This window comes from Moschus berezovskii, chromosome 14 (assembly GCF_049115385.1).
Source record: "Moschus berezovskii isolate FMDL1 chromosome 14, NW_MosBer_1.0, whole genome shotgun sequence".
Lineage (NCBI taxonomy): Eukaryota > Metazoa > Chordata > Mammalia > Artiodactyla > Moschidae > Moschus > Moschus berezovskii.
Window position 1 is genome coordinate 66449154 of NC_142473.1, and position 15957 is coordinate 66465110.

At 40.3% G+C, this 15957-nt stretch overlaps 1 protein-coding gene across 2 annotated transcripts in view; it reads left to right on the forward strand.

The window, feature by feature from the left end:
- Nucleotides 1-274: 274 nt before the first annotated feature.
- The window catches only part of DNAJC24 (DnaJ heat shock protein family (Hsp40) member C24), a 73326-nt gene continuing 57643 nt past the window's right edge, over nucleotides 275-15957 (forward strand). Inside the window, exons 1-2 of one of the 2 annotated variants that reach the window (XM_055423781.2) lie at nucleotides 275-455; nucleotides 1248-1360. In XM_055423781.2, coding sequence (XP_055279756.2) covers nucleotides 275-455; nucleotides 1248-1360 — 294 coding nt within the window. Of the gene's footprint in view, nucleotides 456-1216; nucleotides 1361-15957 lie in introns of both variants that reach the window. The other variant, XM_055423782.2, reaches the window with a different exon arrangement.

Genomic DNA, 15957 nt, shown 5'->3' on the forward strand with positions numbered 1-15957 from the left:
TGTACCCCCACCGTAGCCCCCAGTCCTCAGCCCCCGTCATAGCACTGCAGTCGTTAACCGGGAAAGGACAGGGAGCTGCAGTGGGTAGGTTATGTGGGGGGAGTTTTGGGGAAGGCGGAGGAAGCTTAGAGGGAGCTTCTCGGGGTGCTCGCTGAGGAAGAGGAGAGAAACGACAGTCTGGGAGCCAGGACAAGAGCGAGTTAGAACGAGGCGAAGGAAGCCTGTTCCCACCGCGCTGGTACTTACTGTTGGTAAACTCCAGAGCTAGAGGCGAATGGGTTACCATAGCTACCGCGTCCAGAGGGCGGAGCGGCGCTTCCGATCGGTGCCTCCGCCATTGCGGCTCGGCTGGAAACTTGCCCGCGTTAGGGCAGTGACTTCCGGCGGAAGCAGAAGCCGGTTCCGACGTTTGGCAGACTACGGGCGAGGAGTGGGCTCTAGTGGCTCTACTGTCGGTAAGTTTGCGATCGAGTGGATCCAGGAGAGGGTACGAGTCTGTGGCTGGGCGACACAGCGCACTGTGAGTGCAGTGGATTTCCGAGTCCCAGTTTTGAGGAAGCCCCGGATGTCTCGTTGAGTTCGCGGCTATGGGAAGAAGTTGCCGGGTTCTGGGGCTCCTGGCGGGTTCTCTTCGGTTCGGGAGGGCTGTCACGTCTTCCCTTGAACAGTTTCAGGAGCTCTTTGCGAGGTCTGAGCGCCTGTCCAGTAACTGAGGGACTGTTGCTCTCCACCTGCCGGTGCTGACTGGCTAATTTGGCGTGTTATTCTTTGAAGATAACCTGAAAGACAAGAAGTGATTGATTTTAATTCTTCGTTTTGCTTTTTAAGAATATTTATTCGTTTTATAAACACTTATTAAACTCTAGTATGTTTAGTGAGTACCTACTGTGTGTCACTTTTGCCAAGAGACTAGCAGAAACACCTTTTTTAGAGGGTCATCCACCGCTCTGGTTCATTATCGAATTTTTTTTTTTCTTACGCTGTTGTATATTCGTTAATTTAAGATATAAGCGTATATCATGAAACAGCTAACAGATTTTTCCACACTTGTCTGTGTACTTAAACGTGAAATTCTTGGGGCGTTTCAAGTGAAAATATTTGTTTCTTCAGGCTTGCATTATTATCATGACTTAATATTACAGAACTTAGGGAAGCTGTACCTAGTTATTTCCCAGGTATACGCAAACTGTAATGAATTGTCAATATTTCTATTCAGCTGATCTGAAAAGGACTACTTCTTGTTCAAGGGATGATGGCGTTTGAGCAGATACCAAAAAAGGATTGGTACAGCATTCTGGGAGCAGACCCATCTGCAAGTGTGTCAGACCTAAAACAAAAGTATCAAAAACTGATTTTAATGGTAAGTCTTTTGTTTTCAATTCTGATTCTAAATTGCAGGAGGAAAATCGGGTTTTTTTATGTGACCAGAAATACAGGTTTCTATACAATGAATATATGATATCAAACAGGAATCAAAAGTATTAATTTGGTTAATTGAAAGTTTCAGTAATATTGTAAAAGAAAGAAGTTGATTTGAGATGCGATTGCATAGTGATTTGGACCATATCTGAGTCATAATGATTGGTTTAAAATCCTGATTCTACCACTAACTAACCTTGGGAATTCGGGCAAGTTATTTTCCCCTATATGTTCCTTGTGTTGGCTAAAGTCATGTTCCATTCTTTGTGAGCATGGACTGTAGCTCGCCAGGCTCCTCTGTCCATGGAATTTTCCAGGCAAGAAATACTGGAGTGGGTTGCCGTTTCCTTCTCCAGGGGATCTTCCCCACCCAGGGATCAAACCTGTGCCTCCTGCATTGGCAGATAGATTCTTTACCACTGAGCAACCTCAAGGAGTATTAAATGAAATAATCCACGTGAATTTCCTTGAAGTGTGTCATGTAGTAAGCGACATTAGCATCCAGTAAACACTAGCTACATGTGGCTATTATGCACCTGAAACTTGGCTAGTTGAAAATGAGGTGTTCTATAAGTATAAAACAGACATTGGGTTTTGAAGGCTTAGTACAGAAAAAGAATATAAAATAATCTAAAATTTTTATGTTTATTAAATATTGAAGTGACAATGTTTTGGATATATTGGCTGTTTTACATATTTCATACATATACAGTAAATATACTATCAGAATTGCCGGGCTTCCCTGGTGGCTCAGATGGTAAAGAATTGTCCTATAAGACAGGAGACCTAGATTTGATCCCTGGGTTGGGAAGACCTCCTGGAGAAAGGAATGGCAGTCCACTCCAGTATCCTTGCCTGGAGAATTCCATGGACAGATGAGCCTGGCAGGCTACAGTTCATGGGGTCGCGTATACCCTGAATGTATTATCAAAATTGACTTCATCCATCTGCTTTGTAAACATTGTGTATATGGCTTGCATTTATAGTTTACATTATATCTTTATTGAATAATTCTGATTTAGGCCAGTTATAGACTTGTATTTCACTGATTTCATTCCTTTGTGAAATGGGTTGTGGTATTTATAAAGAGATAGTATCTTTCTAAACTACCATGTTAATTTTTTCAGCTTATATTTTGAGGTTTCTTAAGGAAACGAATAACTGGAATAATCTCCAGTTAACTCAGTTTACAAAAAGAGTAGAGGATCATTACTTTTATAACATAGGTTGTTTCTCAAGTTTTTATTAGATAAATCTGTGAGATTTTGCCATAACAGTGTGAGACAGTAGATGTTTCACAGTCAAGAATGTATTATTATCCCTCCTCTAGGTAAAAAGTTGAGCTAAATGATGTTAAGGTTTCTTTTGTCTCAGGATTTTTAAGATTTCTGTCAGTAAAATCAAGTAGACATTTTGGAAAAATTTTTTAGTACTGTATCATTCTTGTGCCTCGGTTAACGGAGATATGAGGTCGGAGAAGTACACTGGCTTTAGATCATGCACGGCCCTGTAAGCCATTTCGCATTTAATTTGACAAGAAGTTATTTGCGCTTAGTACAGTAATATCTGTTGAACGTCAAACAAAATGAATGAACTGTTTTGTGTCCCCTCTAGTAATATATCCAAGAGTTCCAGTTGCTCTACATCTTCCCCATCATTTGATGCTATTAGTCTCTTTAAATTAATCTCCTAGGAGTTTTTCAGTTTTGCCACCATTGACATTTTGGGCAGGATAATTGTTCTGTGGGGTTATCCTGTGCATTGTAGGATGGTTCGCAGCATTCTAGATGCCAGTAACAACTAAAAATGCCTCCTGGTTGTAAAAATGGCAAACCTCCCTATCTCATTGAGAACCACTGCACTGCACAGTTCTCCTGTGTTCACAGTGATATCTCACTGTGGTTTTGTATTTCTCTCATGGCCGATGGTGTTAAGCTCATTTTTAATGTGATTTTAACCATTTGTATAATTTTGTGTGTGTGAAGTCTCTTTTGAAAAAATTACATATTTCCTTGATCTCGTATGTATATAAGTGTATGTATTTTCTGCTAGTCTGTGGCTTGCCAGCTCATTTTCCCAGTGGTATTTTTCGAGAAGTTTTTTGTTCTGGTGAACTGTAATTTATCAGATTTTTGTTTTATGATTAGTGCTTTCTGTGTCTTCTCTAGGAAGATCATGAAAACAATCTCCTATGTATTCTTCTAGAAGATATGTCGTTTGCTTTTACCTTCGCATGCATGTGTGCTCAGTCGTGTCTGACTCTTTGTGACCCCATGAACTAGAGCCCGCCAGGCTCCTCTGGCCATGGAATTTTCCAGGCAGGAATACTGGAGTGGGTTTCCTATTCCAGGGGATCTTTCTGACCCAGAGATCAAACCCGCGTCTCTTGTGTCTCCTACATTGGCAGGCGGATTCTTTACTAATGTGCTGCCTGGGAATTGTGTATCCTGTGATATAGGAAGTCATGTTTTTGGTTTTCCTTCAGTAAGGATATCCAGTGTTCATCATGTGTTGAAAACATTTTCCTCTCTCCATTGGATTGTCTTGGCAAGATGCATCTATTTTTGGACTATATTCTGTTTAATATATTTGTTTATCCTTTTACTAATACTTTTGTCTTGATTACTGTAGGTTCACAATCAGTTTTAAAGTCACATAAAGTTAAATAATTTTATTCTACTTTTAAATTTTATTTTGGTTAATTTAGATTGCTTGCATGTACTGTCTGAGCCACCAGGGAAGCCTCAGTGTTTAAATTTAGTGTGGTTATTCCGGCTCCAAAAATAATTGGGAAATAGCTCCATTTTCTCTCTTTTCTGAAAAAGTTTGTATAAGATCGCTATTGTTAATTATTTAAATGTTTAATATAATTTCAGTTCAGTTCAGTCACTCAGTCGTGTCCGACTCTCTGCGACCCCATGAATCACAGCACGCCAGGCCTCCCTGTCCATCACCAACTTCCGGAGTTCACTCAAACTCATATCCATTGAGACGGTGATGCCATCCAGCCATCTCATTCTCTGTCGTCCCCGTCTCCTCCCAACCCCAATCCCTCCCAGCATCAGAATCTTTTCCAGTGAGTCAACTCGTCACATGAGGTGGCCAAAGTATTGGAGTTTCAGGGAAATAAACTGGGCCTGAACTTTTCTTTGTGGGAAGTTTTGCAGTTATGAGTTTATTTTTAGAGGCTATAGGGCTGTTTAGAGTTTCTATTTTCTGTTTTGTCAACATAGGTGAATTATATTTTTTCAAGAATTTGTCCGTTTCATTTAAGAAGTCTAATATACTTCAGGGCTTCCCCGATGGCTCAGAGGGTCGAGAGTCTGCCTGCAATGCGGGAGACCCAGGTTTGATCCTTGGGTCGGGGAGATCTCCTGGAGAAGGAAATGGCAACCGACTCCAAAATGTTCATACTGTTGCCTTATTAGTCCTTTATTGCTATAAATTATGTAATTATGTTTTCCCTTTGATTCTTTATATTGGTAATTTGTGTTTTCTCTTGATTTTTTCCTGATGAGGCTCACTAGAGTTTTTCTATTTCTTTCATCTTGTTTGCCAAGAACAAACTTTTACTTTGTTGACATTTTTATATTGTTTGTTCATTTCTCTTCAGTTGATTTCTGTTTTTAGTTTTATAATATCCTTTCTTCTACTTATTTGCTTTTATTTTCCTTGTTTATTAATGTAGAACCATTCATCATTGAATGTACACCTGTCTTCTTATGTTCTTAACAGAGTCACTTAAAGCTATAAATTTCGCTCTAAGCTAAGAAAACTGCTTTAACTGCTTTCTCCAAATTTTGATTTGTGTATACTCAAATTATATAAAAGTTTCTCACGTAATATTTTCTTTGACAGTGGGCTACTAGGAAGTACATTGTTTAATTTCTAAACATTGGAAAATATTCAGAACTTTCTATTATTGATTTCTAATTTAATTCTGTTGTGATTAGAAAATACATTTGGTATGATTTCTTTCCTTTATATTAATTAAAACATTTTTATGGCCTAACATATGATCTACCTTAGTGAATATTCCCATGCCCTTGAAAAATATGTATTTGGCTTTTATTGAATATAGTGTTCTATAAATATCTGTTAGATCAAGTTGATAGTATTCAGATACTTTATATCCTTATGATTTTTTTTTGGATGATTTTTATCAGTTTCTGAGAGAAGGACATAACGTCTTCAACTGTGATTGTGGATTTGTGTTTTCCTCTTTAGTTTTGTTAATTTTGTTTTATTTATTTGGGATCATTTTTATTGGGTGCATATTTGTGTGTGTGTGTGCATAAAGATTATGTCTTTATGAATTTGAATCTTTGATCATTATGACTTTCCCCTCTGTATTTCTGACAGTATTCTTCCTGAAGTCTAATTTGATATTTCTGTAGCCACACACCTTTCTTATTGGTGTGTGGCTTTCTTATTACTTTGCCATCTTTGTTGGCAAAGTAATGTCTCTGCTTTTTAATATGCTGTCTAGGTTGGTCATCACTGTTCTTCCAAGGAGCAAGCGTCTTTTAATTTCATGGCTGCAGTCACCATCTGCAGTGATTTTGGAGCCCCCAAAAATAAAGTCTCTCACTGTTTCCATTGTTTTCCTATCTATTTGGCATGAAGTGATGAGACTGGATGCCATGATCTTTGTTTCCTTAATGTTGAGTTTTAAGTGAACTTTTTCACTCTCCTCTTTCACTTTCATCAAGAGGCTCTTGAGTTCTTCTTCGTTTTCTGCCATAAGGGTTGTGTCATCTACATATCTGAGGTTATTGATATTTTTCCCAGCAATCTTGATTCCAGCTTATGCTTCTTCCGGCCCAGCATTTCTCATGATATACTCTGCATATAAGTTAAATAAGCAGTATGACAATATGCAGCCTTGATGTACTCCTTTCCCGATTTGGAACCAGTCTGTTGTTCCATGTCCAGTTCTAACTGTTGCTTCTTGACCTGCATACAGATTTCTCAGGAGGCAGGTCAGGTTTGTCTGGTAGTCCCATCTCTTTAAGAATTTTCCACAGTTTTGTGTGATCCACACAGTCAGAGTCTTTGGCGTAGTCAATAAAGCAGAAGTAGATGAACTTCTGGAACTCTCTTGCTTTTCTGATGATCCAACAGATGTTGGCAATCTGATCTCTGGTTCCTCTGCCTTTCCTAAATCCAGCTTGAACATCTTGAAATTCATGGTTCACGTACTGTTGAAATCTGGCTTGGAGAATTTGGGGCATTTTTTTTGCTAGTGTATGAGATTAATGAAATTGTGTGGTAGTTTGAACATTCTTTGCATTGCCCTTCTTTGGGATTGGAATGAAAACTGACCTTTTCCAGTCCTGTGGCCACTGCAGAGTTTTCCAAATTTGCTGGCATATTGAGTGCAGCACTTTTACAGCATCGTCTTTTAGGATTTGAAATAGCTCAGTTGGAATTCCATCACCTCCACTTCTTTGTTTGTAGTGATGCTTCGTAAGGTCCACTTGACTTTGCATTCCAGGATGTCTGGCTCTAGGTGAGTGATTACACCATCATGATTATCTGGGTCATGAAGATCTTTTTTGTATCGTTCTTCTGTATATTCTTGCCACCTCTTAATATTTTCTGCTTCTGTTAGGTCCATACCATTTCTGTCCTTTATTATGCCCATCTTTGCATGAAATGTTCCCTTGGTGTCTCTAATTTTCTTGAAGAGATCTCTAGTCTTTCCCGTTCTATTTTTTTCCCTCTGTTTCTTTGCATCGATCACTGAGGAAGTCTTTCTTATATCTCCTTGCTGTTCTTTGGAACTCTACATTCAAATGGGTATATCTTTCCTTTTCTTGTTTGCCTTTTGCATCTTTTCTTTTCTCAGCTATTTGTAAGGCCTCCTCAGACAACTGTTTTCCTTTTTGCATTTCTTTCTCTTGGGAATGGTCTTGAACATGCCTCCTGTACAATGTCATGAACCTGTGTCCATAGTTCTTCAGGCATTGTGTCTATCAGGTCTAATCCCTTGAATCTATTTCTCACTTCCACTGTATAATCATAAGGGATTTGATTTAGGTCATACCTGAATGGTCTAGTGGTTTTCCCTACTTTCTTCAATTTAAGTCTGAATTTGGCAATAAGGAGTTCATGATCTGCGTCACAGTCACCTGCTGGTCTTATTTTTGCTTACTGTATGGAGCTTCTCCATCTTTGGCTGCAAAGAATATAATCAGTCTGATTTTAGTATTGACCATCTGGTGATGTCCATGTGTAGAGTCTTCTCTTGTGTTGTTGGAAGTGGGTGTTTGCTATGACCAGTGGGTTCTCTTGGCAAAACTCTTAGCCTTTCACCTGCTTCATTTTGTACTCCAAGGTCAAATTTGCCTGTTACTCCTAGTATCTCTTGACTTTCTACTTTGCATTCCAGCCCCGCTATAATGAAAAATACATCTTTTTTGGGTGTTAGTTCTAGAAGGTCTTATAGGTCTTCATAGAACTGTTCAACTTCAGCTTCTTCAGCATTACTGGTTGGGGCATAGACTTGGATTACCGTGATATTGAATGGTTTGCCTTGGAAATGAACAGAGATCATTCTGTTCTTTTTGAGTTTGCATCCAAGTACCTCATTTAGGACTCCTTTGTTGACTGTGATGGACTCCATTTCTTCTGATGGATTTTTGCCCACAGTAGTGAATATAATGGTCATCTGAGTTAAATTCACCCATTCCAGTCCATTTTAGTTCACTGATTCCTAAAATGTCGATGTTCACTCTTGCTATCTCGTGTTTGACCACTTTTAATTTACCTTCATTCATGGACCTAACATTCTAGGTTCCTATGCAACATTGTTCTTTATAGCATCGGATTTTACTTTCATCACCAGTCACATCCACAACCGGGCATTGTTTTTGCTTTGACTCTGCCTCTTCATTCTTTCTGGAGTTATTTCTCCATTGATCTCCAGTAGCATATTGGGCACCTACCCACTTGGGGGGTTCATCATTCAGTGTCCTATCTTTTTGCCTTTTTATAGGGTTCTCAAGACAAGAATACTGAAGTGGTTTGCCATTCCCTTCTCCAGTGGACCACGTTTTGTCAGATCTGTCCACCATGACAGGTCCTTCTTGGGTGGCCCTACATAGCATGGCTTATAGTTTCATTGAGTTAGACAAGGCTGTGGTCCATGTGATTAGATTGGTTAGTTTTCTGTGATTGTGGTTTTCATTCCATCTGCCCTCTGATGGAGAAGGATATGAGGCTTATGGAAGCTTCCTTATGGGAGAGACTGACTGAGGGGGAAATTGAGTCTTGTTCTGATGCTCAATAAATCTTTAATCCCATTTTCTGTTGATGGGTGGGGCTGTGTTTCCTCCCTGTTGTTTTTCCTAAGGACAAACTATGGTGGAGGTGATGAAGATAATGGTGACCTCCTTCGAAAGGTCCCATGCTCGAACTGCTGTACTCAGTGCCCCCAACCCTACATCAGGCCAACGCCAACCCATACCTCTGCCAGAGACTCCTGGACACTCATGGGCAAGTCTGGGTCAGTCTCTTGTGGGGTCACATTCTCCTGGGTTCTGGTGAGTACAGGGTTTTGTTTGTGCCCTCCAAGAGTCTGTTTTCCCCAGTCCTGTGTAAGTTCTGGTGGCCCTGTGGTGGGGTTAATGGCGACCTCCTCCAAGAGGGCTTATGCTGAGCCCAGGTCTGCTGCACCCAGAGCCCCTGTCTGCAGCAGGGCACTGCTGACCTGTCCCTCTGCAAGAGACACTCAGACACAGTTCTGGTTCAGTCCCTGTGGGGTCTCTGAGCCCTGGTGTGCACAAGGTTTGTTTGAGCCCTCTGAGCCTCTCTGGCAGCTATGGGGTTTGATTCTAAACGTGACTTTGCCCCTCCTGCTGTCTTACTGGGGCTTCTCCTTTGCCCTTGGACGTGGGGTATCTTTTTCTGGTGGGATCCAACAGGTGTGAAAGGAACAGGCCTATTTGGGAAGCGGCTCTAGGTGCTCCCTGTGTGGGGGGAAGGAGGATCTCGCCACCCATTTCAGAGCTGGAAGTCCTGCCAGGTGGCCCAGGGACTTTTCTAGAACAACCCCAAAGGCGGAGGCTGCAGGGATCCGGGACCTACTGGGCGTGGGAGCTGGTGGGGCTGGGAGTCCTCACCTGTCTGTGGCTGCCTCTCCACAGGCCTCAGTTTCCTTGTGTGAGTAATGGGCTGATTACCAGCTCATCCACCGCTCCCCCCCCTTCCCGCCCCCACGCCCGGAGGGAAAGCCGCTGGGATGTTCTGGCTCAGCACCGCTACAGAAACCACTGGAGAAAACAGTTTGTTTCTGTTTTAGTTCAAAGAAGGAAAAAAAAAAAAGCAGTAACTGTGCACTTTGCCCAGAAATGCTTGTCATGGTTAGTGAGTAGCCGGCTAAGCAAAGGAGCACAGGAAGGACGAATTGGCCAGGGCCCAGGTGGCGGGTGAAGGTAACTCGGCAGGTGTGAAGATGCACAGGCCATATCATAACCTGCCGCTGCCTCAGGAGACTGAGTTGGCGCTGGTTGAAGTAATGGCTTCCAGGACCGTCCTCTGCGCTTTTCCTTTGGTTGCTTTCAAAATTTTTTCATTATCTTGTGATTTTAGTGGTTTCTTTGGCATTTGCCTAAAATGTGATTACTTTGCCTTTATCCTATGTAGGGTTAATTGAGCTTCTTGGATTTTTGGTTGGTATCTTTCGTTTGTTTTGGAATGTTTTCAGCCATTATGTCTTCACTTTTTTTTTTTTTTTCTGCTTCATTCTTTCTTCTCTATTTGGGATTCTGATTACATATAAGATTGTACTGCAGGTATTGGTTGTTCTATTCTTTTTTCCTGTAGTTTTTTTTTTTCCCAATTTTTATTTCAGTTTGCATAATTTCTGTGAACTTGTCTTTAAGTTCACTGATTTTATTTTCCCTTCTGCTTTGTCCATCTCCTGATAAACTCGTTAAAAAATTCTTTCTCTTTATTATCTAATTTTTCTATCTAGCATTTTTCCTGGCTCTTTTTTTATATAGCTTTCACCTTTCTTTCATCTTTTCCTTTCTAGTCTTCACTACTTCTTCCAGTAGTTTCTCTAAATACACTCTTTTTAAAGTCCCTGTCTGATAATTCTAACATCTGGGTCTAACATCTGTCTCTGAGTCTGGTTCTGAAGTGGCACAACTCAGCTGGGACTTGAACCCATGGACTGGGCCTTGAATCCACTTTTAATTGAAATTGCATACCAGGTCTCAGGACTTAATGAAGCTCAGGCTCTTTATGTCTCAGTACAGAAGGAATTCAGCAAGAGGCAAAGTGATAGGTAAGAGATAGATTTGTTGAGAGAGATACACACTCCATAGACAGAGTGTGGTCCATCTCAGCTGGCAGGAGGCCCGGGGAGATACACATTCCATAAGACAGGATGTGGTCCCTCTCAAAAGATAAGAGCAACCCAGAAATGTGGTATGGTGAGTTTTTATGGGCTGAGTAATTTCATAGGCTAGTAAGTGGGGGGATTATTCCAACTATTTCAAGGAAGGGCTGGTATTCAGGAATTGGGCCACCACCTACTTTTTTGGCCTTTTATGCTTAGCCTTGGAACTGTCATGGCACAGGTGGGTATGTCATATAGCTTGCTAATGTATCACAATAAATGTGTAATGAGGCTCAGGGTCTACTGGAAGTCAGATCTTCTCCATCTGGGGCCTAATAGGTTCTAACCAGTTTTTGTGGTATCCTCAGGAGCTATGTCATTCTTTCAAAGGTTGTGCCCTGCTCCTTTCCCTCCTATTTCACTTCTGTATCCTTTCTTCATGGTGGAGCAAATTCTCTTGCTTCTTTGCATGTCTTATAATTTTTTTTTTTGAATGCCAAAATTGTTTGTAAATGAAAAGTAGAGATTGAACTAAAGAATATATTCTCAGGGATGGGCATGTGGTCTCTGAGTCACTCTAGTCTGTAACTGAGCTGAGTTTTTTTTTGCTTGCTATTGCTTTTGTGTTTCATTTTACCTTGGGCTTCGGGTGGTTTGAGCAGGATCAGAACTGCCCCTGTAGCAGAACTTAGGATCTGAATCTGACTAGGATTTGTCTCAGCTCTCCTTCCCTGTCCTTGAACTTCGTATTGGGAATGGTCTCTCTCAGTCTTCCTGTTCCTCTCCTGAGTTGTGGATGGCTGCTGCCTGGCACTCACTGTGAACTCTAGACTCCCTCCAGGGATTCTCTCCTGCTTCAGCCCTGCCTCCTGACTCGAGTAAGCCACTTGCGCTTGTGCCTCGCGGGTGGCTCTTGCCTCTCCTGCCTTGTGTGTGTTCTTTCTTGAGAACACTTGGCGAAGGCCTGTAGGGTGGAGTTAGCCAATGGGTATGGACTCTGTTGTGTCTGGGGCACCAAGGATTGTTGTGCCAGTCTGTGTTTTTAAAATTAAAGTTCATTTTCTTATCTGTGTCAATATTGATTTCCTGCTTCTGCTGCCAAAGGTCAAAACAGTGATGGCTTTTTTTTTTCTCTCTCTTCTCGGGTCTTTTCATTTGGTTCATTGGGTTTCTTTGAGTCATCATCTCTCTACTTTTATTTAATTTAATTAATTTATTGACTGTGCTAGGTCTTCGTTGCCGCTTGGGCTTTTCTAGTTGCGGTGCATGTGCTTCTCATTGCAGTATCTTCTCGTTGCTGAGAACAGGCTCTAGGGCGCGGGCTTCAGTAATTACGGCACATGCAAGGGCTTTGTTGCTCTGCATCTTGTGGGCCCTCCCAGACCAGGGATCAAACCTGTGTCTCCTGCATTGGCAGGTGGATTCTTTACCACTCAACTTCCTGTTTAAAGAAATGGTTGAATTTCTAGGATCTGCATTACTCCTTTCTGCATTATGATATGCCATTATTTCTCCCATCTTTGAAAATACCCTTTCTCTGAACGCATTTCTGCCACCTCTTGCCCCAACTCTTTTGTTCTTTGCAGCAGAAACTGTTTCAGAACTTTGCCTTTGCTTCCTTTCTCCGATCTCTCCCTTCCTATTATCTCTCTTAAACCTGCTCCAGTGAGGCCTCGTTCCTGCCACTGCTCTCTCTCCCTCGTCCACTGTGCCCCTTCCTGCCTCACCCAATGAACTCTTACTCATTGGCTCAGACGGTAAAGACTCTGCGTGCAATGCAGGAGACCTGGGTTTGATTCCTGGATTGGGAAGATCCCGTGGAGAAGAGAGTGTCCACCCACTCCAGTGTTCTTGCCTGGAGAATTCCATGGACAGAGGAGCCTGGCGGGCTATAATCCATGGGTTGCAAGTCAGACATGACTGAGTGACTAACACTTTCTCCCTCCCCTGCTTTTTTTCCATGTACTGTTTTATACTAATTTATACTTCACACTGTATAATTGCTTTTGAATCTTATCTGTGTTATCCTCTCAGCAGTCCCATAAGGTAGGTAGTATTATCTTTATATTTGCAGCTGAGCAAACCAATTCTTAGTTATAGTCAAGTGATTTGCCTGAAACACACAATTAGTAAGTGTAAAATCTAGGCTTGATGACATATCCTCTGCCCCTCAAGACTCTCCCATTATATCAGACTTCTCATAATTGCCATCCAAAAGGGTTTACAGTTGTTCAGAGGCATAATTTTCAGTTTTCTGGATTTCAGTGGAAGCCTTATTCATGTACAGTTAATGAAGTAGTACAGAGGTCAGAGATAATTACTATTCTCTGTTTTAATTTTGAAGAGATCTAGATTATATATGGTGTATGGAGATAAAACTTATTTTTCTTATTCTGTTTGTCTTAGTAGAATTTCCGATAGAGTTGAGAAGGAGAAAATTATAAGGGAAAACCTTACTACTTACCATACTTATCAGTTTTTTTTTTTCAAAAACACTTTTAAAGTTCATAATCTTGCTTTCTAATTTGAATTACCATGTATTTTCTTAAGTCTGTTTTTCAACAATGTCACTGAACAGTTGGAGAATAAAATTGCATTTGACAAATACTATTCTGTATCTAATTTTGTAAAAAGGCACATTTATTACATGCACTTTTCCAAGTTCAGAAGACTTTGAATTTAACACCTCCTACATAATTAGTTGTTGGGATAAAATATTGCTAAATCGCAGGCTGCTAAGTTTACAATACATGTTGATTTAGTAAATACTGTTTCCTTATTTTAGTTTTTGTAAACGTAGTACTTACTTAAGGTCCTGATTCTGAAAAATTCTTATTAACTAATTGCGATCTTTTAGAATGCATTAAAGACATATAAAGCACAGAAGTAGCTTGAAAGACATTCATTTCATATACCATTAAGTCTGTTGCCTAATAAATTACTATATAAAAATAAAAGTAATTGAGTCATCATTTCCCAGCAGCATTTTTTTTTTTTTGGTGGCGGGGAGGGAGCTGTGCTAGGTCTTCATTGTTGTACACAGACTTAGCTGCCTGGTGTCATGTGGGATCTTAGTTCCCTGACCAGGGGTTGGCAGATTCTTAACCATTAAGCCACCAGGGAAGTCCTCCATCAGTGTTTTATTAATAGGGACTTTGTGTGTGCTCAGTAGCTCAGTTGTGTCCGAATCTTTGTGACCCCATGCACTGTATGGAATTTTCCAGGGGAGAATACTGGAGTGGGTTACCATTTCCTTCTGCAGGGGATCTTACCAACCCAGGGGTCGAACTCGCTTCTCTTGCGTCTCCTGCATTGACAGCTGGATTCTTAACCATTGGCTACCAGGGAAGCCACTAGGGATTTAAGTATTAATAAAAGTACACTGCTCTTCTTTTTTCCTTATAAATCATTTTTAAACTATTTTCTATTTTTTTTTAATGTAAGTTGAATGATAATTCATTGCTTTGTAATGGTCTAGGGTCAAGAATGATTAGTTATGTTATCCCGTATGTTTTACAGTTATGCATGTGAAAATTGCTGTTTACTGAGGAAAAAACTTCCCCCCAAAAGCTTTGTCACAGTGAAAATTGGGGGCCTTTTCCCTTTGATGCTGATAATATTACAGGATGCCTTTCAACTGCAAAAGAATTATTGTGTTGGAAAATTATATGCTGCTTTTGCAATATGTTCCATAATCTTAAAGAAAATCCATGTAATTTGAGGCAAAAGTGTGCAAGTTGCTGTTGTTCTTAAGGTTGGAAGGGTATAAAATGCCTTTGACAGTTACATGGGTATTCAGAGATTCTCTTGATTTTAAGTGATTAAATATGTCGGTTACCATTAAGCTTCTTATGTAATACATTTTAGCATCTTGAAAAAGAAAGTAGAAAAGGGTTCCTGAGTTATAGGGGAGAGAATTACCAATCAGAAAAGAAGGGAGGTAAGAACAATTCTTTAAATAGGTCTTTTGACTATACTACAAAGTGATCTTAATTATTGAAAAGGTATTTAGGCAATATGAGAAATTTTCTGAAAACATATGGCAGTGTTGTGAGTAAAAATCAAAAGAGTATAACTTGTAATGAACATTAATGATTTATGTTGATGTGGTTAACTGTTTAGCTGTCCTCTGGGTGTCATACAGGGTGCAAGGTATTTAACAGTAATTACTTTGGTATGAACTGTTCTCTTCCATGATAAAAGAATGACATTTTAAGTGAACATTAAGTAATAACATTAAGTAATACACATTACTGTGTATCAGACACTGTTCTAAGCACTTTATATCCATTTATTTAACTCTAAAGCAAGAAATCATTATTATCCCTGGAAAATGAGGCTCAGAAATTAAGTAACACTCTGGTTGGTGAAAGGAAATTATGACACACTCTATATATACTTTGAAAACTGGATAAATAAGAAAGCTAAGAGTTACCTTTTCAAATTTTTCCTTATCTTTCTATTGCATATATACAGCAATAATAGCTTGTATCTTTAGAGAAAGGCAGCATTTATGTTTCACGTGCAGAAGAGCGAAGGGTTAACTGTGTGGACTCTGCAGATGAGGTAATTTCCTGGGTTTGAATTCTGACTCTGCCACATATTAGTTCTGTGACTCTGAGCCAGCTCTATAATTTAGGAACTTGTTTCCTTATCTGCAAATTAGGTACAAATCATTATTTATTCATAAATATTAAATACCTGTGTGGATGTGAGAGCTGAACCATAAAGAAGGCTGAGCACCGAAAAATTGATACTTTCAAATTGTGGTGCTGGAGAAGACTCTTGAGTCTCCCTAGGACTGCAAGGAGATCAAACCAGTCAATCCTAAAAGACATCAACCTTGAATATCCATTAGAAGGATTGTTACTGAAGCTGAAGCTCCAGTATTTTAGCCACTAGATGCAAAAGGCCAACTCACTGAAAAAGACCCTGTTGCTGGGAAAGATGGAAGACAGAAGAAAAACGGGGATTGCAAAGGATGAAGTGGTTAGATAGCATCACTGACTCAGTGGGCATGAATATGAGCAAACAGCAGTAGACAGTGGAGAACAGAGGAGCCTGGCATTCTGCACTTCATGGGGTCGCAAAGAATTGGACCGGACTTAATGACTAAACAACAGCAACAACTATATGCCAACTCTGTTCTAGGCATTTATTTCATAGGGTAGTTATAAAGATTTAAATCA